The sequence below is a fragment of the Desmodus rotundus genome, chromosome X (genome assembly GCF_022682495.2).
Source record: "Desmodus rotundus isolate HL8 chromosome X, HLdesRot8A.1, whole genome shotgun sequence".
In the NCBI taxonomy this organism is placed as follows: Eukaryota; Metazoa; Chordata; class Mammalia; order Chiroptera; family Phyllostomidae; genus Desmodus; species Desmodus rotundus.
This window is the reverse complement of record NC_071400.1, coordinates 52194669-52221915: the sequence shown is the minus strand read 5'-3', so window position 1 is coordinate 52221915 and position 27247 is coordinate 52194669. Positions and strand designations below refer to the sequence as shown.

General features: G+C 39.2%; 1 protein-coding gene across 1 annotated transcript in view; it reads right to left on the bottom strand.

Annotated features, from left to right (window-relative positions):
* Nucleotides 1-781: 781 nt before the first annotated feature.
* HTR2C (5-hydroxytryptamine receptor 2C) overlaps nucleotides 782-27247 on the bottom strand; it is a 178477-nt gene continuing 152011 nt past the window's right edge. Inside the window, 2 exon segments of the mRNA XM_053917643.1 lie at nucleotides 782-1403; nucleotides 1406-1714. Coding sequence (XP_053773618.1) covers nucleotides 889-1403; nucleotides 1406-1714 — 824 coding nt within the window. The 3' untranslated portion in view covers nucleotides 782-888.

Genomic DNA, 27247 nt, shown 5'->3' with positions numbered 1-27247 from the left:
TCCAGCCCCTTTGTATTTGAGTCTTGCGCAGCCTGCTGATCCAGCGGCTTTGGGCTTGAGTCTCTATTGCTGGAGGGGCACTTTGGGACTGAGTCACGTGGCGCTCGGGTCCGCTGTTTTGGGCCCTTGGGTGGAGCAGCTAGCCTCTGCTCCCATTGAGCACCCACCTGAGGTCAGGTGTGGGCGCGCCCCGGGGTTTCAGGTGTGGGCCCCCAGTCCACTAATCTGCGTGTGCGCAACCTGGCTTCAGGTGAGTGCAGGGGCTGCTTATCGGGATCTGGTGTTCACAGTCCAGGGGCTGTGGGGGGAGGGGTGCCAGAGGCTGTGGCTGCTGCAGAGAGTTCTCTAACTAGCCCCTGAGTGCCTCTATTTTCTTTTTCTTTTTGAGAAATTCTTCCTATTCAAGCCCCCCCCGGTCCAAACAAGCACCTGGCTGCTCAGAGCTCAGCCTGGCTCTCTCCCAAGAATCCTGCAGCAGACCCTGCGCCCGGGCTGGGGCTTCTGCTGCCCTTGTCCCCGCGCGCGACCAGGGGACCTTATTGTCCTTAAGCACTCTTCTTACCCTCAGATCTTTCAATGTCCTCTATCTTTTGTCTCTGATCTTCATATATGCTGGAATACTGTTGGCTGTTCGCTCTGCTCCTCAGATCAGCTAGGTATTTCATTGGTGTTGAGGGGAAGTGGACTCCGCTCCCACCTATGTTGCCACCATCTTCCCATCTCTAAACCTCACTATTGTATGCATGATTATAAAGTACAGGATTGCAAGGCTATATATAAAAACATTATATTCAGACAGCAATATTTAATTAGGGTGGACAGAATAATTATAAAACATTTCCCTACATTTCTAGCTTTACTGTAGGTAAAGACTGTGCTGAACTTCTTTTACACACTACTGATCCTTTCACTAACCACATTGGAGAGATTAACTGGTAGCTCCAAATTCTCAACTTGCATCTCTATGCCTGGCTCATTGTCATTAGCTTTGTTTACCATTGGTTCATTGGTATTCCAGTAGATATTAACATTGAGCTCTCTCACAGACAAAGCAGTGGCAGCAACTCTCGGGATTTGCCTGACAGTAGGCTTTTTTTCTGCCTTATAATTGCAGCGTAGATAGTTGGAGAAAGCCCTTCGGTAAACTTTGTTGAACAGGGTGTACACCAGAGGATTAATTCCTGAACACACATAGCCAATCCAAACAAACACATTCAGAAGCTTTTCCGTGAGCTTTTGATTACAGGCCTTCTCACAAAGAACTGACAGAATATTAGTAATAAAAAAAGGGCACCACATGATCAGAAACACAAAGAAAACAATGCCAAGGACTTTAGACGCTTTCCGTTCATTGTTGATAGCTTGCATAGTCCCCCTAGGACGTTTTTCTTTTTTCTTTTTTGGTGCGGGTTCAACTCTTGGTTAGGGTTTGCAGCATTCTCTTCATCAGTGATATTCATCTTGCAGCACTTCAGGAAATCCAGGCTTATTCCAGGCGGTTCCTTGGTGTGGCCACGCAGTAGCATCAGAACTTGTCTGCGAAGAACGTAAATTGTCAGGCAGTAAGTAATCACCATGATTGTCAGCGGTATGAAGAAAGCTACGAAGGACCCAATAAGAACAAAATTTGGGTCATTCAGTACGCAGGTGGCGTTGTGGATGAACACTTTCTCTTCATCTCTCAGTCCAATCACTGGGATAGGAACTGATACACCTGAAGGAACAGCAAGAACAGGAAAGGTAGAACACTGTTACAGCACATTGAAGGATTGAACAGATTTGTGCAATGTCATATATTCAATTGCATTTTGGGGAAGAAAATTTAGAGTTGACATTTGTTGAAAGTTATTCACAGTATAAAAGGACACTCACATGAAAGCGTACAAATATGATATTAGAAAATGAAAGATCTTTTTTCATGTCAAGAATGCGTTCTCCCCGAATTCCTGTAGAAGGCTTGGAATTATCATTATTGAGGTTAACTACTATGGATATGGTTTGTATAAGACTAGATTGTACCTGTTTGTTTTACTTCCAGTTCTTAAAACTGTTCTGGCTCAGAGAAGGTACTCAATAAATATTTCTTGAATGAATGAGACCATTTACATCGGTACTCAATGGCATTAAAAATTCAACTAATTCTTTTTTAGCCTATCATCTTCCAAATGCAACAAAAATGATGTGCAGATCGCTTATAAGAGTAATAATAACATATCACGGTTGGTTGGGATGAACTTGAAATGAGTTTTTAGTTGACAACATGAATTTACACTCCCCCCTTTTCCAAGGGAAGGAGTCAAGAAGATGAAAGTTTATGTGAGAGTTCTTTAGAAGTGGGGCCTGGGAACTATGGAGTTATTGGGAATAGAGAGGACAGTGTGACCCCCAAACATGCTACAGGGACTACATGTAACCATAATTCAGGAATGTTGCACAAGCAGAAATTGAAAGGACTCTCAGTTTAGCAAGAGTTTTTTAAAAAATATATATATTTATTGATTATGCTATTACAGTTGTCCCATTTCCCCCCTTCACTCGACTCCATCCTGCCCACCCCCTCACTCCCACATCCCCCCCCCCCCCCATAGTTCATGTCTATGGGTCATACATATAACTTCTTTGGCTTCTACATTTCCTACACTATTCTTACCCTCCCCCTGTCTATTTTCTACCTACATTTCATGCTACTTATTCTCTGTAACTTTCCCCCCTCTCTCCTCCTCCCTCTCCCCTGTTGATAACCCTCCATGTGATCTCCATTTCTGTGGTTTTGTTCCTGTTCTAGTTGTTTGCTTAGTTTACTTTTGTTTTTGTTTTAGGTGTGGTTGTTAATAAGTATGAGTTTGCTGTCATTTTTACTGTTCATATTTTTTATCTTCTTTTTCTTAGATAAATCCCTTTAACATTTCATATAATAAGGGCTTGGTGATGATGAACTCCTCTAACTTGACCTTATCTGAGAAGCACTTTATCTTCCCTTCCACTCTAAATGAGAGCTTTGCTGGATACAGTAATCTTGGATGTAGGTCCTTGCCTTTCATGACGTTGAATACTTCTTTCCAGCTCCTTCTTGCCTGTAAGGTCTCTTTTGATAAATCAGCTGACAGTCTTATGGGAACTCTTTTGTAGGTAACTGTCTCCTTTTCTCTTGCTGCTTCTAAGATTCTCTCCTTCTCTTTAATCTTGGGGAATGTAATTATGATGTGCCTTGGTGTGTTCCTCCTTGGGTCCAGCTTCTTTGGGACTCTCTGAGCTTCCTGGACTTCCTGGAAGTCTAGTTCCTTGGCCAGATTAGGAAAGTTCTCCTTCATTATTTGTTCAAATAAGATTTCAATTTCTTGCTCTTCTTCCTCTCCTTCTGATACCCCTATAATTCGGATGTTGGGATGTTTCAAGATGTCCTGGAGGTTCCTAAGCCTCTCCTCATTTTTCTGAATTCTTGTTTCTTCATTCCTTTCTGGTTGGATGTTTCTTTCTTCCTTCTGGTCCACACCATTGATTTGAGTCCCAGTTTCCTTTGTATCACTATTGGTTCCCTGTACATTTTCCTTTGTTTCTCTTAGCATAGCCTTCATTTTTTCATCTAATTTGCAACCAAATTCAACCACTTCTGTGAGCTTCCTGATTACCAGTGTTTTGAACTGTGCATCTGATAGGTTGGCTATCTCTTCATTGCTTAGTTGTATTTTTTCTGGAGCTTTGATCTGTTCTTTCATTTGGACCATTTTTTTTTGTCTTGGCGCACCTGTTACGTAAAGGGTTGGAGCCCTAGGTGTTCAACAGTGCAGGGTAATGCTGGTCACTTTGCTGTGACACTGTATGTGGGGGAGGGGTCCGAGAGGGAGCAATGCCATTTGCTCCACTCTCTGCTGGATTACAATCACTCCCTCATCTACCCACAATCAAACTGGGCCCGTCTGGTGCTGATTCCAAGTGGGTGGACTTGTGCACACTCTAGGCCCCTGTGGGTCTCTCCAACGAACTCTCCTGTGAGGCTGGGAGTTGCTCCCACTGCCGCCTCCACCCCCATGGGTGTTTTCAATCAGAGGTTTGAGGCTTTATTTCTCTGCGCTGGAGCCCTGGGTTGTGAGGTCTGTTTCACTCCCCCGCCATCCCTACCAGTTTATCTATGCACGAATGTGGGGCTGTGGGGTCTGGTAGCTGCCGCGCTGCCTCCCTGTTCCACATTCCGCCACCTCTCTGGGTCCGTGAGCTGCCACCTTGCTTTGAGTCCTCTTGGCCCTGGCTGCCCATCTCTGCCCCTCCTACTGGTCTGGATGAATGTTTCTTCTTTATCTCCTTGGTTGTGAGACTTCTGTACAGTTTGATTTTCTGTCAGTTCTGGTTGTTTTTTGTTTTTAAATTTTTGTTGTCCTTCTTTTGGTTGTGCGAGGAGGCACAGTGTGTCTACTTACACCTCCATCTTGGCCGGAAGCCTTAGCAAGAGTTTTAATGAGAATCTGGTCATAGGCAATGTTGTTTTAAGGTCAAGAGAGAGTGAAATGCAAACTTGGAAGACATGCAATCATTCCATCTTTCTGTGAAATTTGAAGCATTTTTTTTAAGAATACTGAGAAGTAGTATTTTGGGTAAGCACATCCACTGATAAATATGCTCCCAAGCAGAAAATGTGTGAGGAGAAGGTGATCTTTTACCCAAATATAAGTAAGAAAGATGGAAATTTTCAGAAATCACTACAGTAGATCCTGAAGAGGTCTTGAATCAATAAATAGGGATAACCTTCAAGTGAAATTCAAATCTCAATGTTAATTTATTCTCTCTAGTGTCCACAGGAAGTTGAAGCTTGGGAAAATTCAGATTGCATATTTTGGGATTCTATCAGAGATTATTATTAGGAATCCTGGTCTGGTGGAGATCTACACTGTGAAGTGTGAGAAGAGACAGAAGTTCAGTCTCAGAGATCATTGCTGGCTTTTGAACACAGAGGGAATAAATCTGAAACTGAAAGTCCCTACAGTTTGTCTTAATATACTTTCTCAGGTATAAAGTGACTGGACGGTCAAGAGAGAAAAAGTGGTCAATATTTTTGTGTGTGTGAGAGCTCTCTCAGGATGTTTGGAAAATCACATTTAAGCTTTCTTCCTCAGACAGTGAATTTCTAAAATTATTGGCCTTATACCAGAAAAAAGAGACCAAGTGATGGTGTGAGAAGCAGCAATAGATGTGACAAGACTCCTTGGGGCATTGGGACATCCCTACAATTCTGCACCTAGGCGTGTTATCCATAAAAAGTAAGAAAGGCTATAAAAACTAAGAGATATCAAAAACAAAAAAGTATGCTCAGGTAATATAGTGCTAGATCCTGGTGAAGAAACCTTTAAGCCTGGATGGGAAGAGTGGCAAGTATCAGAAGGTGATTTTCACCAGGTTTATTGAAATGTTTGGAGGATTTCAACAGGCTTTTGGGAATACAAAGTACAATAGAACCATGCTGGTTACATGTCTTAAGAGTATAAAAAGGGAGGTTACAATATTTGCAGCTTTTATCATTAGAACATTTAATCCAAATATCATAAATATAAGGGAATCTCTAGAAAGAGTGTATTGAAAGCCTGCCACAAAGAAGTGGGTATTGACTTGTCCTTGTTGAAATGTTTAGTGAAGGATTAACCTGCAGGAAGCTTTCTGGAGTTAAGGAAGCTAATATGGGATTAAAGAAAGAGGGAATGGCTTCTTCAAAACAATTTACAAGAGTAAAAAATTAGAGGGAGAACCTACTGATTAAAAGATTTAAAAGACCTATCACGTAAGTATAATGTGTAAAATTCCTTGGGTTCTTCATGCAAACAACTTTAAAAAATATTCATGATGCAGCTGGAAATTCTTAGCAATGACTGGCCTTTTGATGATATTAAATAATTTTTGTTCATTAATTTTTTTAATTTTAATTTTGCATTGTTATTCAGTTACAGTTGTGTGCCTTTTCTCCCCATCCCTCCACCCCACCACAGCTGAATATCCCTCACTCCCCCACCTCCACCCTCCTCCTTGATTTTGTCCATGTGTCCTTTATAGTAGTTCCTGTAATCCCCTCTCCTCACTGTCCCCTCCCCACTTCCCCCTGACTATTGTTATATTATTCTTAACTTCAATGTCTCTGCTTATATTTTGTTTCCTTTTTTCTTCTATTGATTATGTTCCAGTTAAAGGTGAGATCATAGATCATATGGTATTTGTCTCTCACCATCTGGCTTATTGCACTTAGCATAATGCTCTCCAGTTCCATCCACGCTGTTACAAGGGTATAAGCTCCTTCTTTCTCTCTGCTGCCTAGAATTCCATTGTGTAAATATACCATAGTTTTTGGATCCACTCATTTGCTGATGGGCACTTAGGTTGCTTCGAGTACTTGGCTATTGTAAATTGTGCTGCTATGAACATTGGGGTGCACAGGTTCTTTTGGACTGCTGTTTCAGGGTTCTTAGGGTATAATCCCAGCAGTGGAATTGCTGGGTCAAAGGGCAGTTCCATTCTTAGTTTTCTGAGGAAATTCAATACTGTTTTCCACAGTGGCCTCACCAGTCTGCATTCCCACCAACAGTGCACTAGGGTTCCTTTTTCTCTGCAGCCTCTCCAACATTTGTTTGTGGATTTGTTTATGTTGGCCATTCTGACTGGTGTGAGATGGTACCTCATTGCGGTTTTAATTTGCTTCTCTCTGATGGCTAGCGATGCTGAGCATCTTTTCATATGTCTCTGGGCCCTCTGTATTTCTTCCTTGGAGAAGTGTTTGTTCAAGTCCATTGCCCATTTTTTAATTGGGTTGTTTGTCTTCCTGGAGTGGAGTCGTGTGAGTTCTTTATATATTTTGGAGATCAGTCCCTTGTCCGAGGTATCATTAGCAAATATGTTTTCCCATACTGTTGGTTCTCTTTGTAATTTGGTGCTGTTTTCTTTAGCCTTGCAGAAGCATTTTATTTTGATGAGGTCCCATTTCTTTATTCTTTCCTTTATGTCCCTTGCTTTAGGGGACATGTCTGTGAGGATGTTGCTGCGGGGAATGTCTGAGATTTTCCTGCCAATGTTTTCCTGAAGGACTTTTATGGTGTTATGACTTATATTTAAGTCTTTTATCCATCTCGAGTTTATTTTTGTGTATGGCGTAAGTTGGTGATCGAGTTTCATTTTTTTGCACTTAGCTGTCCAGATCTCCCAACACCATCTGTTGAAGAGGCTGTTTTTGGTCCTTTTAATGCTTCTGACTCCTTTGTCAAATATTAATTGACCGTATAGACTTGAGTTCATTTCTGGGCTCTCTGTTGTGTTCCATTGGTCTATGTGCCTGTTTTTATGCCAGTACCAGGCTGTTTTGATTACCGTGGCTTTGTAATACAGTTTGATATCAGGTATTGTGATCCCTCCTGCTTTGTTCTTCTTTCTCAAAATTGCTCCAGCTCTCCGGGGTCATTTATGGTTCCATATAAATTTCTGAAATGTTTGTTCTATGTCTGTGAAATATGTCATGGGTACTCAAATAGGGATTGCATTGAATCTATAAATTGCTTTCGGTAGTATGTCCATTTTGATGATGTTAATTCTTCCAATCCATGTATTGCTCATTAATTTTTAAGAGTGATGTTCACATTGTGGTTATGTAGAAAAATAGTTCTTATATTTTTAGATATATATGCTGAAATATTTGTGTATGAAGTGTTATGTTGTTTGGAGTTTATTTCAAAATATTATAAGAAGGAGAATTGGATGGAAGTATGGATGAATCAAGACAGTCCATGAACTGATAAATTTTGGAGCTGGATAATGAATGCATGGGTCTTATTATATACAAGGGATTACCGAAAAGAAACCACAATTATATTCTGGAGGGTGGGCCCCTTGTAGTACAGGCTTCCCATGTTAGGTGAATGCTCTAGGAACCCATCTCCATCTGTATCAGTGTATCAGCTGGTGCTATCGTGAGAGTCTGAATTTGGCTTTAGTGAATTTTTTGAAGACTCAAAGGGTTTGCCCATCTCACAAAATATGATTTATGAGTGAACACTGTGCTGAGTGTTCGGCAGTTTTTGACCCAAAACGGCATTACCCCTATGCCCCACTCTCCCTATTCACTCGTTCTGGCTCCAAGAGACATTTTTTTTGTTGTTGTTTCCCAGAAGAAAAAGTCCTCAAAGGGGAATGTTTTGCCAACGTGGAAGAGGTAAAACAAAAAATGGCAGAAACACTAAAAGACATCAAAATTGATGAATTCAAAAACTGTTTTGAACAGTGGAAAAAGTCTCAATAGTGTATTGCATGAAATGGAGAGTACTTTGAAAGTGATTGAAATTTAAACATCTATGAATCAATAAACAAATATTTGTAAATAAATTCTGGGTTATTTGGGGTCCCCCTCATAATTCTAAGCACTTTTGTATTCTTTGAAAGTCTCCATAACCAAAGTTTAATAATAGTTTTAAAATTGTAAAAGGAAAAAGAAAACATAGAGGTCCCTTCTGAAACTGACAAAGAAATCTCTATCAGGGTCAGAAAGGTCTCCAAGACATAGTGGCCATTGCTAATCTTGAAAGTGATTACCTCCAGAACTAAACACTTGGACTGCTAAGTGGAAACACTCACCACTTTGATATAATTATGGGGAAGAAGTCCATTTTCTTTTTTTTTTTTTTTTTGTGGAAACATTAATATTTTACCATATTTGCTTCAGACATTTTTTAGAAAAATAAACTGTTACAGATTAGTTTGAGGTATCTCATGCTACTCTCCCTAATACAAATGGTTATATTTTCTCAGGATCCTGTCATAAGACCAGAGGAGTATAGGGGAACATTTTCCAATCTCCTCCTGCACTGCCCCCCAGAAATGTGGGAACTAGAGTCTAGAGGAATCCTGACAAGGTAGACACACCTACGCTCAGGAAACAAGTGTTAAAGTGGAGATTCAATCCCCACAGGAAATGATGCACAATCTTCTAGGTATTCCTAGAGTCATCCGAAGTCTCTGGAGAAGGCCTCATACACGACTCTAAGATCCGTGTAAGTCAGCATTACTCATGAGCCCAGGTATGGAGTGGTGTTAGCTTGCTTCTGTTATAAGATTTATTCTTTTTGCTAATGGATTCTAGGGCCTGAAAATAGGGCTTGTCAAGGGAAAACAAGAGAGAGTAGCAGAGTGATTCCAGATCAGAAGAAACGGTTGTTGAATATTTGAGGCTAATTTTATCCCTGGCATCTATTGGTATAATTTTATGTACATTGAGTAAAGGGTAAGGTTGGCTTTCATCAAGTCTACCATATGTGCCAGGCTCTGAACCATACATATTACTGACATTATAGATGTAAAAATCATTATCTCAATTGGGTTAATACAGGTATTATTTGGTAAAGTAGCTTAACTTCTTTACCAAATCTATACCATCATTTTTTTGTTTGTTTTTAGAAGCCATGGAAGCAGTCAACAAAACAAGAAGAAACTCAAGTTCTTTGAGAATATCTGGAAATTATAAATAATAGCAACCACTAAGGTAGCTTTAATAAAAAATATAAATTGCATACATTATCTCATTCAATACTTTAAAAATTAAAGATATGTGTCAGCAGTTCTCAAAGTATGGTTCAAGGGCTTTTAGACTCTGAGACTCTTTTAGAGAGTTTCCTAGGTTTCCCTTTTCCAACTATTTGTTTTTAAAACTGAATTTCTTTATAAACTGTAATCCAAACAACACATCACAACAGGTTGAATGCAGATGCATGTATGAACATCCAACTGTCTCTCCATAAAACTAAACATTAAAGAGATTTTCAAAACTGTAAAACAATGCTTGATTTCTGTCTTAATTTTTTGAGAAAATACAGTTAGTTTTCATGAAAATATGGTATTTATGTTAATAAATGGGCTTATTGTCATTTAAGTGAAATGATTCATAAACTTTAAAATACTTCTTACTTGTACTTTGTAACATAATAAATATCAATAGATATAAATCACATAAACAAAAACTTTTTGTGGTCTCCGATTATGTTGAGAATATAATGTGGCCCTTACACCAAAGAGTTTGAGAACTGCTATTCTATGTTAATGGATGAAGTTATATTAGCCCTAGAGAGTTAAGTTCAGCAAATGTATTGTCTTTCTCAGTATTTTAAATTTGTCAACCAGTAAAAAATCAGGAGATATTATAATGTCAGGTAAACATAAACACATCAGTAACAGCAACAAGAAACTTCACATGCATCATCTCATTCATTTTCATAGAAATTCTGAAAGACACATATTATTTGGTGAAGTTAACTTCAGAAAATTTAAATAGGTTTAGCAAGCATACAAGAGCAATCTTTGACATTTTAAAAACTTTTAATTTGGCCAAGGAAAAAAAGGGAAAAATGAACTACAATAGAAAATACTATGTACAAATAACAACAATTGAAATTATAATATATTTTACTGTGTACTTCCTATTTGTTACAAATTGTGTCAATTATTTTATAATTATTATATACTTTCATATATTACTCAACCCAGATAAAACCATAGAAAGAATTATTAACTAGAATCACTTAATCTTTCTGAAGTTAACTTCAATAAATCTATATAATCCTTAGAATTTTAGAAACAATAAAACTAAGTTGTATTTCATCTTCTTCTGAAAGTATCAAGTACAATTTTAACCAATAAACAATCAACAATTTTGTATGCATTATCTCATCAAAAGCACTGAGCAGTGATTATTATTTATTAAGATTACTTAAACTCAGAGTTAAAAAACCTTCAATAAACATATAGGGTCTTAGCATTTCAAAAGTATTGAATTTAATAATATACATATAGTCCAGTTTTTATTGAAAATATCATGTGTTACTTTGACTACTATGAAGACTAATGTTACTACTACTATTACTATTATCTTTTTTTTTTTTTTTTCATTCACTGGGCACTTCTTGACTCTGGAACTTTATCAGTATTACATACTTTACATGCATTATCTCATTCTAGGCTCATTAAAAGCATACAATAATTCAGTATATTTTATTGCAAATAATGCAAGTTCAGAGAATGTATAATGATTTTCATGTTATTTCTTATAGCCTTGAATTCATGCAACACAGATCAGCTCTCTTCAAACAAACAGTAATAATACTATATGCCAATGATTCTTAGATGGTCATTTCTTTCAGATTTTAACATGTTTGAAAGTGCAATACATCTTACAACTGATAGTGCCTTAAAATCACCGATAGACATCCACCCCTGCTGCCACAGTGGCTGTGCCTGTGCCCCCATCCCCCCTGTGGCCATGCCCCCACCCCTGCTGCAATAGCAGCAGTGCCCTGGCCCCCGTGTGGCCCGACTGACTCATTAAGAGGAAAGAGGAGGTGCCCCCAGCAGAAGAGAGCAGCAGGGCTACAGAGTTAGCAGTTCCAAGAGAGAATTAACTCAGTGGGGTAGCTGAACTACCCTAAAGAGACATTGAGAGTACCTATCACCTAGGAGAGCAAAGAACAAGAAGGTGGTGTGTGAGTTGCCCCTAATTAGTGCACCTCAAGGATGGCACAATTGGTGGATTGAAGGCCCTGGCATAGTGTAGATGGGTAGTGGGGGCCCAGGAGCACACAGAGGACCTGGGCTGGAGACTGGGCAGCTGTGAAGATTATGGCCCAGACCTGGTCCCCATCCTCACAAAACCATAGGGAGGGAGAAAAGCAAAGTACAACCCCCCTCAATCTGAGGCATCTAGGAACACCAGCAGAACTCTCTTGGTGGGTTTAAAGTCAGCAGGAGGCTTTTCTGTTCTTTTCTTTTTTTTCACCCAAGTGAGACAACAAGACATAGAGCTGTGAAAGGACCAGAGACAGAACCAAATAGGGAACACAAGGCTAATCCCAACAACTGAGACACTGACACAAATTTAATTTGCTATTCCAGAGAATTTGCATGTTATTGTTTATTTGTATTATTATTTTCCAATTATTTTTACTTCTTTTATTTTATTAGTATTCTATTATTTCTCTTCTTTTTGTTAAGTTTTCTTCATTTTCTTTGTTTGTTTAATTGCATTGTTTGGTTTACCTTGTTCTCTCTTTTATAGTGTATTTTAATTTTCCTACTTTCACTTCACTTGTGTTCCAATAGCACACTACTCTAGGTCATGCACTTCCTATTCTCGTTATTCAGATCATACAGTTTCTGTCATTTGATTGCTGTTCCAGTATTATTGTAACAAATTGTTGTTTTATACAATTGTAAATACTACACAGCACCCCTCCTGTATCTTAACCCATTTCACTATCTTCCGGAGCTTTATCACTGTTGTGGTTAACTCTATTCTCTTGCACACTATGTTTGCTTTTTATCCTTTACTCTCCCTATATCTCATAATGCGACCTCCCACAAGCTCCCTGTTTTTCTGGATTCAGCTCACAATCATTCCCCCCTCTAACAAGAGTCTTATCTCTTTTCCACCCATTCTGAAAAGTGACTAGTTGGGTGAAATATCATGATTAACACTATATTTATCCAAAAGATCTCCTATCTCTTCTCTATGGGTTGGTACTTTAAATACCATAGAATTCACTTTGGCTGTCTTAATCCATTTTGCATTCTTCCTCCAACTGACCACATGAAAGAGTATGTGGGAGCTATGAACACCAATATACCTGCTGGAAAAGAGAACCCACCAACAATGAAAACACCAACAGATAATAAAGGAAGATGGCAGAGGAGTGAGTGGAAGCCACACTAACCTCCACTCAGGACCAATCTGGAATTACAACTAAACATTATTGAAATTATCCAGAAAAAAAAAACACCCCAACAAAACTCATCAACAGAGAGAGAAAAGCCTCATAACCTCAGACAGACAGAAGAACCAGACTCAACACAACCTATCCAGACCTGCACAACAGCATACAACACATGGTCGGTGGGTTGACCATCAGTTAACCAGCTGGAAAGAAGGACCCACAAAAGAAAGAACCAACAACAATCAAAACCCAAGTACCTCCAGAGAACCAACATAGAAGACAACCAAAGACCAGCAAGCTCAGGAGATCAAAGAGTGAGATTCAGATACCACTGAATCTCACAGGTCTCCTACCATAGAAGTTCACACCACAAACCCAGGGAGTCAGAAAAGATCAATTTAAGAAGCAGAGGCTAACAAGAAGACTCTCACAAAAAATGGGAAGATGAAGAAACAAACCACAAATGAAAGGAAAGGAGGAAGCCTCAGAAAGAATGCTAAATGAAATAGAGGCAAGACAAATATCAGATTTTGAGTTCAAAGCAATGGTTACAAGGAAGGTCACAGAGATCACTGAGAATTACCAAAACCTACAGGGAAACTATGATGAACTCAAGCAAACTGTATCAACATTAAAAAGGAAATAGAAACTGTCAACAGGAGCCCAGATAAATGAAGAATACAATTTCTGAATTGAAGAACACAGTAGAAGGAATCAAAAGCAGGTTTGATGACGCAAAGGATCGAATCAGCAAGGGAGTACCAGGTGGAAAAAAATTCCCAGAAAGACCAAGAAAAGAAAAAAAGACTCAGAAAGAAAGAAGAGGGGTTAAGGGAAATGCAGGACAACATGAAACGTGATAATATCTATATAATAGGGACACCAGAAGGAGAAAAATAAGAGCAAGGGATAGAAAACCTGTTTGAAAAACTAGTGATGGAAAACTCCCCTAATTGGATGAGAGAAAAAGTCACACAAATCCAGGAAACACAGAGTCCCAATCAAGAAGAACCCAAAGAGGCCTACTTCAAGACACATCATAATTAAAATGGCAAAATTCCAAGACAAGGAGAGAATCCTAAAGGTAGCAAGGGAGAAACAGGAAGTAGCTGACTTCTAGCAGCTGACTTCTCAATGGAACACTACAAGCTAGAAGGGAAAGGCAAAGAATATTCCAAGCAATGAAAACACAAAGGCCTGAAACAAAGACTACTCTATTCAGAAAGGCTTTCAATTAAAATGGAAGGAGAAATAAGGAGTTTCTCAGGCAAAAGAAGACTAAAAAAATATACCACCACCAAACCAGCATTGGAAGGCATGCTGAAGGAACTGTTTTAAGAAAAGGGAGAGAGAGAGAGAGAGAGAGAGAGAGAGAGAGAGAGAGAGAGAGAGAGAGAGGAACATAGGTACAAAGGAAGTAAAATGGCAGTGAATAAATACCTATTAATAATGACCTTAAATGTAAGTGTATTAAGTGCCCTTATCCAAAGACATAGAAAAGCTGAATGGATAAGAAACTGTTTCCCATACATATGGGGCCCACAGGAGACCCACCACAGAAAAAATGATCTAGACAGACTGAAAGTGAAGGGATAGAAAAAATATGTTCTAAGCAAATGAAAAGAAAAAAAAGTGGTTTCATTTTTAGATTTCTGAGGAAATTCCACACTGTTTTCCACAGTGGCCTCACCAGTCTGCATTCCCACCAACAGTGCACTAGGGTTCCTTTTTCTCCACATCCTCTCTAACATTTGTTTGTTGATTTTTTCATGTTGCCCACTATGACTGGTGTGAGATGGTACTTCATTGTGGTTTTAATTTGCTTCTCTCTGATGGCTGGTGATGCGGAGAGTCTTTTCATATCTCTCTGGGCCCTCTGTATGTCTTCCTTGGAGAAGTGTCTGTTCAAGTCCTTTGCCCATTTTTCAATTGGGTTGTTTGTCTTCCTAGAGTGGAGTCGTGTGTGTTCTTTATATATTTTGGAGATCAGGCCCTTGTCTAATATCATTGGCAAGTATGCTTTCCCATACTGCCCTTTGACCCAGCAATTCCGCTGCTGGGATTATAACCTAAGAACCCTGAATCACCAGTCCAAAAGAATCTATGCACTCCAATGTTCATACCAGCACAATTTACAATAGCCAAGTACTGGAAGCAACCTAAGTGCCCATCAGTAAATGAGTGGATCCAAAAACTATGGTACATTTACACAATGGAATTCTATGCAGAAGAGAGAAAGAAGGAGCTTATACCCTTTGCAACAGCATGGATGGAACTGGAGAGCATTATGCGAAGTGAAATAATCCAGACAGTGAGGGACATATACCATATCATCTCACCTATAACTGGAGCATAATCAACAGAAGAAAAAGGCAAACAAAATACAACCAGAGACATTGAAGTTAAGAACAATCTAACAATGGGCAGGGGGGAGTGGGGAGGGGACAGTGAAGAGAAGGGATTACAGGAACTACTTTAAAGGGCACATGGACAAAATCAAGGGGCAGGGTGGAAGTGGGGGAGGGAGGTGGGTTCAGCTGGGGTGGGGTGGAGGGATGGGGAGAAAAGGCATACAACTGTAATTGAATAACAATAAAAATAAAAAAAACAATAAAATTTTTTTTAAAAGGATATTGTAAAAAAAAAAAAGAAAAATAAAGGTGGGTTAGCAATACTATATCAGACAAAACAGACTTCAAAAAAAGAGTCATAAAAAGAAACCCAGGAAGTCACTTCATAATACTCAAAGGAAGAATTCATCAAGAAGACATAAACATTGTAAATATATACACACATAACATAGGAGCACACGAACACATAAAGAAAATCTTGGAGTGCTTCAAGAAAGATATTGACAGAAACAAAATTATACTAGGGGATTTTAACACCCCACTGTCAAAAATGGACAGATTTTCCAAACAAAATGTCAACAAAGATATTCTGGCATTGGACAACGCCCTAGATGAAAGGGACTTAACTGATATATATTGAGCCTTTCATCCCCAAGAAGGAAAATACACATTCTTTTCAAATGCACATGGGACATTTTCAGATAGATCACATGATAGGACATGAAACAAGCCTCAACAAATTCAAGAAAATTGAAATTATATCAAGCATTTTCTCCAACCACAAGGGACTGAAACTATATACCAACTTCAAGGAAAAAAAAATTAAAAACATTCAAACTCATGGAGATTGAATAGCATGCTGTTGAACAATGAACAGGTCAAGAATGAAATCAAAGAAGAAATAAGATTCTCGAAACAAATGAAAATGAACTCACAACATGTCAAAACTTATGAGACACTGTGAAGGTAGTCCTGACAGGGAAGTTCATAGTAATATAGGACCACCTAAAGAACATAAAAACATTTCAAATAACCTAACTCTACACCTACAAGAACTGGAGGAACAACAACAAAGACAGCCCAGAGCTAATAGAGGGTTCAAATAACCAAGATCAGAGCACAATTAAATGACATAGAACAATTCTAAGGATCAATAAATCTAGCAGCTGGTTGTTTGAAAACATAAACAACATCAACAAGCATTTATGCAGACTCATCAAGAAAAAAAGTGAGAGGACCCAAATAAACACCATCAGAAATGAAAGAGGAGAGATTACAAGTGATACCTCAGAAATACAAAGGATTGTAAGAAATTACTACGAAGAACCATATGCCAAGAAATTTGAAAACCTAGGTGAAATGGAAAATTTTCTATAATTTTATTATCTTCCAAAACTCAATGAAGAAGAAGCAGAAAGCCTGCACAGACCAATAGCAGCTGATGAAATTGAAGTAGTAATCAAAAGACTCAATACACAAAAGCCGTGGACCAGATGGTTTAACAAGAGAATTTTACAAAACATTTAAGGATGAGCTAAACCCTATCTTTCACAGATTATTCCAAAAAATTCAACAAGATGGAAGACTCCCAAATTCTTTTTATGAAGCCAGCATCATCCTTATCCCAAAACCAGATAAAGAAATAAAAAAGAAAGAAAACTTCTGGCCAGCATTGTGGATCAACATAGACACTAAAATCCTCAACAAAGTAGTCACAAACCCCATCCAGCAGTATGTTAAAAAGATTATAAACCATGATCAAATGGAATTCATTCCAGGGATGCAAGGATGGTACAATATTCAAAAATCAATAAACGTAACACATCACATAAACAATAGGAAAGATGAAAATCACATGATCATATCAATAGATGAGGAAACAGCATTTGAAAAGGTACAGCAGCCATTGATGATTAAAACACTAAGCAAAGTGTGAAGAGAGGCAGCATTCCTCAACATAACAAAGGCCATATATGACAGACCAATAGCCAACATCATACTCAGTGGCCAAAAGCTAAACATTTCAAACTAAGATCAGGAACAATACAAGGATGTCTGCTTTCACCACTCCTATTCAAGAGGTGGTGACAGTATTGGAAGTCCTAGCCACAGCAATCAGACAAGGAAAAGGAATAAAAGGCATCCAAGTTGGAAAGGAGGAAACAAAACTATCATTGTTTGCAGATGACATGTTAGTGCACATAAAAACCCTATAGACTCCACCAAAAAACTACTCAACCTAATAAGAAAATTTCACAAAGCAAGGGATACAAAAAGTTTCAGAAATCAAAGGAATTTTTATATGCCAACAATGAATTATCAGAAACAGAAATCAGGAAAAAAGTCCCATTTGATATAGCAACAAGAAAAATAAAGTACCTAAGAATAAACTGAACCAAAGAGATAAATGACCTGTGCTCAGAAAACTACACAACACTAAAGAAAAAATTAAGGAAGATACAAACAGATGGAAGCATGTACCATGTTCATGGATTGGAAGAATTAACATAATCAAAATGTCCATACTACCCAAAGCAATTCACAGATTCAATGCAATCCCTATCAAAGTACCAATGACATATTCACAGATATAGAACAAACATTTCAAAAGTTTTTATGGAACCATAAACAACCCCAAATAGCTGGAGCAACTTTGAGAAAGAATAACAAAGTAAGAAGGATCCCAATACGTGATATCAAACTGTATTATAAGGCCACTTTAATCAAAACAGCATGGTACTGGTATAACAACAGACACATGGATCAATGGAACAGAAGAAAGAGCCCACAAATAAAACCAAGTCTCTATGGTCAATTAGTATTTGATAAATGTGAACAAGAACATAAAATGGAGTAAAACTAGGCCCTTCAGAAAATGATGTTGGGAAATCTGGACAGCTACGTGCAAAGAAATGGAACTCGATCACCTACTTACACCATATACAAAAATAAATTCCAGGTGGATAAAACCTTAAATATAAGTTTTGTCACCATAGAAGTCCTAGAGGAAGATGTCAGTAGGAGAATCTCAGATATTCCATGCAGTAATATTCTCACCAATATGTCTTATACAGCAGAAGACATAAAGGAAAGAATAAACAAATGGGATCTCATCAAATTAAAAAGCTTCTGCATGGCTAAAGAAGACAGCATTAAAACAAAAAGAGCACCAACAGTATGGGAAAACATATTTGCCAATGGTACCTCAGACAAGGTTTTGATCTCCAAAATATGTAAGTAACTCACAGAAGTCCACTCCAGGAAGACAAAAAATCCAATTAAAAAATGAGCAAAAGACCTGAAGAGACATTTTTCCAAGGAGGACATACAGAGGGCCCAGAGACATGAAAAAATTCTCAGCATCACTAGCCATCAGAGAGATGCAAATTCAAACCACAGGGAGATACTACTTCTCGCCCATAGGAATTGTCATCATAAACAAATCAACAAACAACAAGTGTTGGAGAGGATGCGGAGAAAAGGGAACACTAGTACACTGTTGGTGGGAATGCAGACTGGTGCAGCCACTGTGGAAAAAAATATAGAATTTCCTCAGGAAGCTAAAAATGGAACTGCCTTTTGACCCAGAAATTCCACTGCTGGGATTATACCCTAAGACCCCTGAAACACCAATCCCAAAGAACCCATGCACCCCTGTGTTCATAGTAGCACAATTTATGATCACAAAGTGCTAGTGCTAGCAACCTAAGTGCCCATCAGGAAATGAATGGATCAAAAAACTAAGGTACATTTACACATTGGAATCTGCACAACAGAAATAAAGAAGCAGCACCTAACCTTGAGGACAGCATGGATGGAAATGGAGAGCATTATGCTAAGTGAAATAAGCCAGGTGGTGAAAGACAAATACCATATGATCTCACCTTTATGTGGAACCTAATCAACAAAACAAATAAGCAAGGAAAATATAACCAGAGACATTGATATGAAGAATAATCTGGCAGTAGATGGGGGCAAGATAGGTGGGAGCGGAGTCCACTTCCCTTCGGTACCAGTGAAACACCTAGCTGATCTGAGGAACAGAGAGAATGGCCAACGGTCTTCCAGAATATATGAAGATCAGAGACCAAAAACAGGACGTTGAAAGATCTGATGGTAAGCAGAGGGCTTAAGGACAATAAGGTCCCTGGGACCAGCGCGGAGACCAGGGCTGCTGAAGCCCCGGCTCGGGTGCAGGGTCTCCTGCAGGATTCTTGGGAGAGAGCCAGGCTGGGCTGTGTGAGCAGCCAGGTGCTTGTCTGGACCAGGAGAGCTTGAATAGGAAGAATTTCTGGAAAAGAAAAACAGAAAATAGAGGCATTCAGCACCTAGTTAGAGAACTCTCTGCAGCAGCCCCTCCCCCTTCAGTCCCTCCCCCTTCAGCCCTTGGACTGTGAACTTCAGATAAGAAGCCCCAGCAATCACCTGAACCCCGGTTGTGTACACCCAGAATGGCTGTCTGGGCGCCCACAACTGAAACACTGGGAGGGCGCGCGCCCTGATAAGCGGCCCAGCTGCCTGGGCACACAAACACAAAGCGCCTGGGTGGGGGCGCACCTCCATCAGTCACTTGGGAGCCCACACCTGAAACCTCGGGTGGCTGTGCAGCCAGATGTCCCCGCGCAACAGCCCAGCTGCCTGCAGGCGACCACACCTGAAAGCACCTGTTCTGAACAACTCCTACTTAGCCCCTGCACACAGAGCCCTGCAGGGCCTACTGGCTCTCTAGGAGGAAGGCAGAATGCCCAGCAGAGGGGAGTTGCAGGGCTATGGGAGACTGCAGTCCCCTGAAAGACCTAAGCAAGTAGGGGGCTGAACTACCCCAAAGGACCAGGGAGAGCCCATAGCATGTAAGACAGGAAAAGAGCCAGAAGATGGAGTGGGAGTTGCCCCTAATTGGGGCAAGTCAAGGATAGCACAACTGGTGAACTAAAGGCATAGGGGGGAGCTGAAGGACCCTGAGGAACTGGAATGGAGGCTGAACAACAGCAAAGAACGTGGCTCAGGAAGGGAGAAAAGTGAAACCAATACCTCCAAACACCCGCTCCCATTTCACAGAAAGGAAGACGAGCAGAACTAACCTGACTGGTTTAGAGCCACCAGAAGACTTTTTCTTTTTCCTTTTCTCTCTCTCCCTCTCTTTTTTGTCTTTCTCCTTACCCCATAATTCCGTCTTCCTTTCTGTCCTTCTTTCTTTTTTTATTCCTTCTTCCTTACATCCTTTACCTTTTTTTCCCCTTTCTCCTGCCTTCCATTATTTATTTTTTTTGTTTTAATTTTTGTTAAAATTCCTTCTTCTTATGTTTCCTCCAATCTTTTTTTATTCCTTCTTCCCTCATTCCTCCCTTCCTTCCTTCCATCCCTTTCCTATTCTCTTTTTCCCTCCTTCCTTTCTGCTTTCTTTTTGTCCTGATTTCTCCTTTTCCCACAGGTGAAACAATAAAACCTGGAGTGCTGAAAAGACTGGAGTTAGACCATATTACACCCATAAACATGAGCTCAAGACCAGTGAGCAGAGGAGATTAAGGAGACAGCACCACAGAATCCCATTGGCATTCTACCATAGAAGTTCATACCATAAACCCAGGGAGTCAGAATAGATCAATTTAAGAGGCAGAGGCTAACAAGAAGAGTCTCACAAACAATGGGAAGACAAAGAAACGATCCCCAAATGAAAGGAAAGGAGGAAGCCTCAGAAAGAATGCTAACTGAAAAAGAGGCAAGTGAACTATCAGATACTGAGTTCAAAACAATGGTTATCAGGAAGCTCACTGAGCAAACAGAGAACTACCAGAAACTAAAGGGAAACTACAATGAACTCACTGCAAACTATATCAACATGAAAAAGGAAATAGAAACTATCAACAAGAGCCAAGAGGAAATGAAGAATACAATTTCTGAATTGAAGAACACAGTAGAAGGAATGAAAAGCAGACTTGATGAAGCAGAGGATTGGATCAGCGAGATGGAGTACAAAGCAGAAAAAAAGATCCAGAAAGAGCAAGAAAAGGAAAAGAGGCTCAAAAGAATGAAGAGGTAATAAGGGAAATGCAGGACAACATGAAACGTAACAATATCCGTATAATAGGAATACCAGAAGGAGAAGAAGAAGAGCAAGGGATAGAAAACCTGTTTGAAAAAGTAATGATGGAAAATTTCCCTAATCTGATGAGAGAAAAAGTCATCCAAATCCAGGAAACACAGAGAATCCCAAGCCAGAGGAACCAAAAGAGGCCCACAGTAAGACACATCATAATTAAAATGGCAAAATTCCAAGACAAAGAGAGGATCTTAAAGGTAGGAAGGGAGAAAAAGGAAGAACCATACAAGGGAGCCCCAGTAAGGTTAGCAACTGACTTCTCAATGGAAACGCTCCAAGCCAGAAGAGAATGGCAAAAAATATTCCAATTAAGGAGAACCAGGGGCCTGCAACCAAGACTACTTTACCCAGCAAGACTCTCAATCAAGATAGAAGGCCAAATATAGAGTTTCCCAGACAAAAGAACTCTAAAAGAATACAGCTCCACCAAACGAGCTCTGCAAGAGATGCTAAAGGGACTGCTTTAAGGAAAGGAAGGAAAAGAGAAAGACAGAGGAACACAGATAGGATTAAAGGCAATGAATACCTTCCTATCGATAATAACCTTAAACGTAAATGGATTAAATGCTCCAATCAAAAGACATAGAATAGCTGAATGGATTAGAAAACATGGCCCACACATGGGCTGCCTACAAGAGACCCATGTCAGGACAAAAGACTTAAACAGACTGAAAGTGAAGGGCTGGAAACAAATTTTCCAGGCAAACGAACAGGAAAAAAAAGCAGGGGTAGCAGTACTCATATCAGACAAAATAGACTTCCAAAGAAGGGCCATAAAGAGAGACCCAGAAGGTCACTTCAGAATACTCAAAGGAAGAATCCACCAAGAAGACATAAACATTGTAAATATATATGCACCCAACATAGGAGCACCCAAATACATAAAGAAAATCTTGGAGGACTTCAAGAAAGATATTGACAGCAACACAATTACAGTAGAGGACTTTAACACCCCACTGTGAAAAATGGACATGTCTTCCAAACAAAATATCAAGAAGGACATTGTGTCACTTAACAATACTCTAGATGAAATGGATTTAACTGATATATATAGAGCTTTTCACCTCAAAGAAGCAAAATACGGATTCTTTTCGAGTGTCCATGGAACATTTCCAAAGATAGAACACATGATAGGACACAAAGCAAGCCTAAACAAATTCAAGAAAATTGAAATCATATCAAGCATTTTCTAGGACCAAAAGGGACTGAAACTAGAAATGAAACAAAAGGGAAAAAACCCAAAACACTCAAAATCTTGGAGACTGAATAGTATGCAATTAAACAATGAATGGGTCAAGAACGAGATTAGGGAAGAGATAAAAAACTTTCTGGAAAAAAATGAAAATGAACTCACAACAACCCAGAACCTATAGGACAGCGCAAAGGCAGTCCTGAGAAGGAAGTTCATAGCAATACAGGCCTAGCTGAAAAAGATAGAAACATTTCAAACAAACAACCTAACCGTACGCATACAAGAACTCAGGGAACAACAACAAAGACAGCACATAGCAAGCAGAAGGAAGTAAATAACCAAGATCAGAGCAGAGGTAAACGACATAGAGACTAAAAGCACAATTTTAAGGATCAATGAATCCAGGAGCTGGTACTTTGAAAAGATAAACAAAATCAACAGGCCTTTAAGTAGGCTCATCTAGACAAAAAGAGAGAGGATCCAAATATACACAATTAGAAATGAAAGAGGAGAGATTACAACTGATACCACAGAAATACAAAGGATTGGAAGAAATTACTACGAAGAACTGTATGCCAAGAAATTTGATAACCTAGGTGAAATGGACACATTTCTAGAAAAATATAATCCTCCAAAACTGAATAAAGAAGAAGCAAAAAACCTGAACAGACCAGTAACAGCAGATGAAATTGAAGCAGTCATCAAAAAACTCCCAACAAACACAAGCCCTAGACCAGATGGTTTTCCAGGAGAATTATGCAAAGCATTTAAGGAAGAGCTAATACCTATCCTTCACAGATTATTCAAAAAAATCCAAACTGATGGTAGACTCCCAAACTCGTTTTATGAAGCCAGCATCATCCTAATCCCAAAACAAGATAAAGACACAGTGAAGAAAGAAAACTTCAGGCCAATATCGCTGATGAATATAGACGCTAAAATTCTCAACAAAATATTGGCAAACCACATCCAGCAATACATTCAAAAGATGATACACCAAGACCAAGTGGTATTCATCTCAGGGATGCAAGGATGGTACAATATTCGCAAAACAATAAACATAATACATGACATCAACGACAGCAAAGACAAAAATCACATGATCATATCAACAGATGCGGAAAAAGCGTTCGATAAGATACAGCACCCATTTCTGATAAAAACACTCAGTAAAGTGGGAATAAAGGGAGCAGTCCTCAACATAATACAGGCCATATATGAGAGACCTACAGCCAACATCATACTCAATGGACAACAACTTAGAGCTTTCCTGCTAAGATCAGGAACAACACAAGGATGCCCTCTCTCACCCCTCCTATTCACCATAGTATTGGAAGTCCTAGCCACAGCAATCAGAGAAGAAATAAAAATAAAAGGCATCCCAATTGGAAAGGAGGTAATGAAACCGTCACTGTTTGCAGATGACATGATAGTGTACATGAAAAATCCTATAGATTCGACCAAAAAACTACTCGACCTTAAATGAATTTGGCAAAACCGCTGGATAAAAAGTCAATACTCAGAAATCAAAGGCATTCCTGTACACCAACAATGAAACTGCAGAAACTGAAATCAGGAAAAAATCCCATTTGATATAGCAACAAGAAAAATCAAGTACCTAGGGATGAACCTAACCAAGGAGGTAAAAGACCTGTCCTCAGAAAACTACACAACACTGAAGAAAGAAATTAAGGAAGACACAAACAAATGGAAGCATGTACCATGCTCATGGATTGGAAGAATTAACATCATCAAAACGGCCATCCTACCCAAAGCAATGTATAGATTCAATGCAATCCCTATTTGAGTACCCATATAATATTACACAGATATAGAACAAACATTTCAGAAATTTATATGGAACCATAAGCGACCCTGAATAGCTGCAGCAATTTTGAGAGAGAAGAACAAAGCAGGAGGGATCACAATACCTGATATCAAACTGTATTACAAGGCCACTGTAATCAAAACAGCCTGGTACTGGCATAGAACCAGGCACATAGACCAATGGAACAGAACAGAGGGCCCAGAAATAAACTCAAGTCTTTATGGTCAATTAATATTTGACAAAGGAGGCAGGAGCATTAAATGGACCAAAAACAGCCTCTTCAACAGATGGTGTTGGGAGATCTGGACAGCTACATGCAAAAAAATGAAACTCGATCACCAACTTACGCCCTACACGAAAATAAACTCAAGATGGATAAAAGACTTAAATATAAGTCGTAACACCATAAAAGTCCTCGAGGAAAACATTGGCAGGAAAATCCCAGACATTCCACGCAGCAACATCCTCACAGACACATCCTCTAAAGCAAGGGACATAAAGGAAAGAATAAACAATGGGACCTCATCAAAATAAAAAGCTTCTGCATGGCTAAAGAAAACAGCACCAAATTACAAAGAGAACCAACAGTATGGGAAAACATATTTGCTAATGATACCTCAGACAAGGGCCTGATCTCCAAAATATATAAAGAACTCACATGACTCCACTCCAGGAAGACAAACAACCCAATTAAAAAATGGGCAAAGGACTTGAAGAGACACTTCTCCAAGGAAGACATACAGAGGGCCCAGAGACATATGAAAAATGCTCAGCATCACTAGCCATCAGAGAGATGCAAATTAAAACCACAATGAGGTACCATCTCACACCTGTCAGAGTGGCCAACATAAACAATTCCAGAAATAAATGTTGGAGAGGATGCGGAGAAAAGGGAACCCTAGTGCACTGTTGGTGGGAATGCAGACTGGTGCGGCCACTGTGGAAAATAGTATGGAATTTCCTCAGAAAACGAATATGAACCGCCGTTTGACCCAGCAATTCCAGTGCTGGGATTATACCCTAAGAACCCTGAAACACCAGTCCAAAAGAACCTGTGCACCCCAATGTTCATAGCAGCACAATTTACAATAGCCAAGTTCTGGAAGCAACCTAAGTGCCCATCAGCAAATGAGTGGATCCAAAAACTATGGTATATTTACACAGTGTAATTCTGTGCAGCAGAGAGAATGAAAGAGCTTATACCCTTTGCAGCAGCATGGATGGAACTGGAGAGCATTATGCTAAGTGAAATAAGCCAAGAGATGAGGGACAAATACCATATGATCTCCCCTTTAACTGGAGCATAATCAACAGAAGAAAAAAGCAAAGAAAATATAACCAGAGACATTGAAGTTAAGAACAATCTAACAATAGCCACGGTGGAGATGGGTGGGGACAGTGGGAAGAGGGGATTACAGGAACTACTATACAGGACACATGGACAAATCAATGGTGAGGGTGGAGGTGGGGGACGGAGGTGGGTTCAGCTGGGGTGTGGTGGAGGGATGGGGAGATAAGGCATACAACTGTAATTGAATAACAATAAAAATTAAAAAAAAGAAAATTGCCATTAAAGGAGCACAATAATAATTCCTGCAGGCAATATAAATACTAAAATTGGTTAAAGTGTAAGGAAAAGCAGAATGTGTACATAACCTCAATGTATCTCCCTCCACATACTTATTAATTGCCCAGGGGAAAACAGTGTCTTTATAGTGGAGAATCTTGGCAGACACTGCCTTAACCAAGTGCTCAAGGTTAATACCAGCAGTAATAAGACATATTGAGATCATATCCCCCTGGTAAATTGTCCTTAAAAGGGCACATCATGACTTTGGTATTTTTCCAAAATTTCATAAACTCAGTTGGATCATGAGAAAGCCTTAGCCTTAGATAAAGCTAAAGATAGAGACATTCTACAAAATACCTGACCAGCATTCCTCAACAGTGTCAGGGTTGTAAAAGACAAGTAAAGACAGAAGAGCTGTACATTAAATATGTGCGGTGTTTCTTATATCACTTATACATCAATAAAGCTATTTAAAAAAAATATACCAAGGAACTACCAAAGATATGAAGGAGAATAAGGAGACATGGCAACAAATACAACGTGGGATCCTAGATGGGATCCTGAAAGTGAGAAAGGACATTAATGGAAAAAAACGGTGACATCTAATTAAAGTAGCGTATAGTATTGTGCCAGTGTTAATTTATTAGTTTGATCACTGCGCTACGGCCATAGTGTGTAATGTAACACCAGGGGAAGCTAGAGGAAGAGTACATGGAAATTTTCCCCACTATCTTTGTAACTTTTCTGTAAGATTCAGATTATTTCAAAATAAACCGTTCCTTAAAAGTAAAAAAAAAGAGAATAATCTGGCAGTAACCAGAGGGAGGTGGGGCAGGATAATGGGAGGAAAGGAGGAAGGTATTTCAGGAACAACTATAAAGGACACATGACCAAAACCAAGGTGGGGTGGAATCAGGGGCGGGTGGTGGGCATGCCTGGGGTAGGGGGGAGTCATGTGGGAAAATGCAGACAACTGTACTTGAAGAATAATAAAAAGAAAAAAAATAATAAAAATCACTGATGGCCAGATAGCAGTCATTATATAACTGACATTGCCAGTGCATGTATGAAACTGGTCTGAATATACTTTAGCCATCTTCTGGTAAGATGCCCAAATTACCAACAGCACAATATGCAAAATGAGTATCAACAGCACATAATCAGCAGGTAAAATATTTCAGTGTGAACCAAAAATTATAACAGGCAAAGAGAGAGAATGTTCTGAAGAAGACATTCTTAACAGGTCAAATACCACAGAGGGGTCTAGAATTTGAACATTTTCTCTGTCTTTGAAAAAGATGTGGTTACTGCTAACTATGGGGAGAACAGTTACAGTGGAGTAGTGAAGACAAGATGCAGATTTCCAACAGATGATTAATAAATGATAATATGAAAAAAGAGATTATAGAATACATTTCCTGGAACAGATTGGTCAATATCAAAATGAAAACATATTTTAAGAAAATTATTACCAAACTGCAGGGCTATAT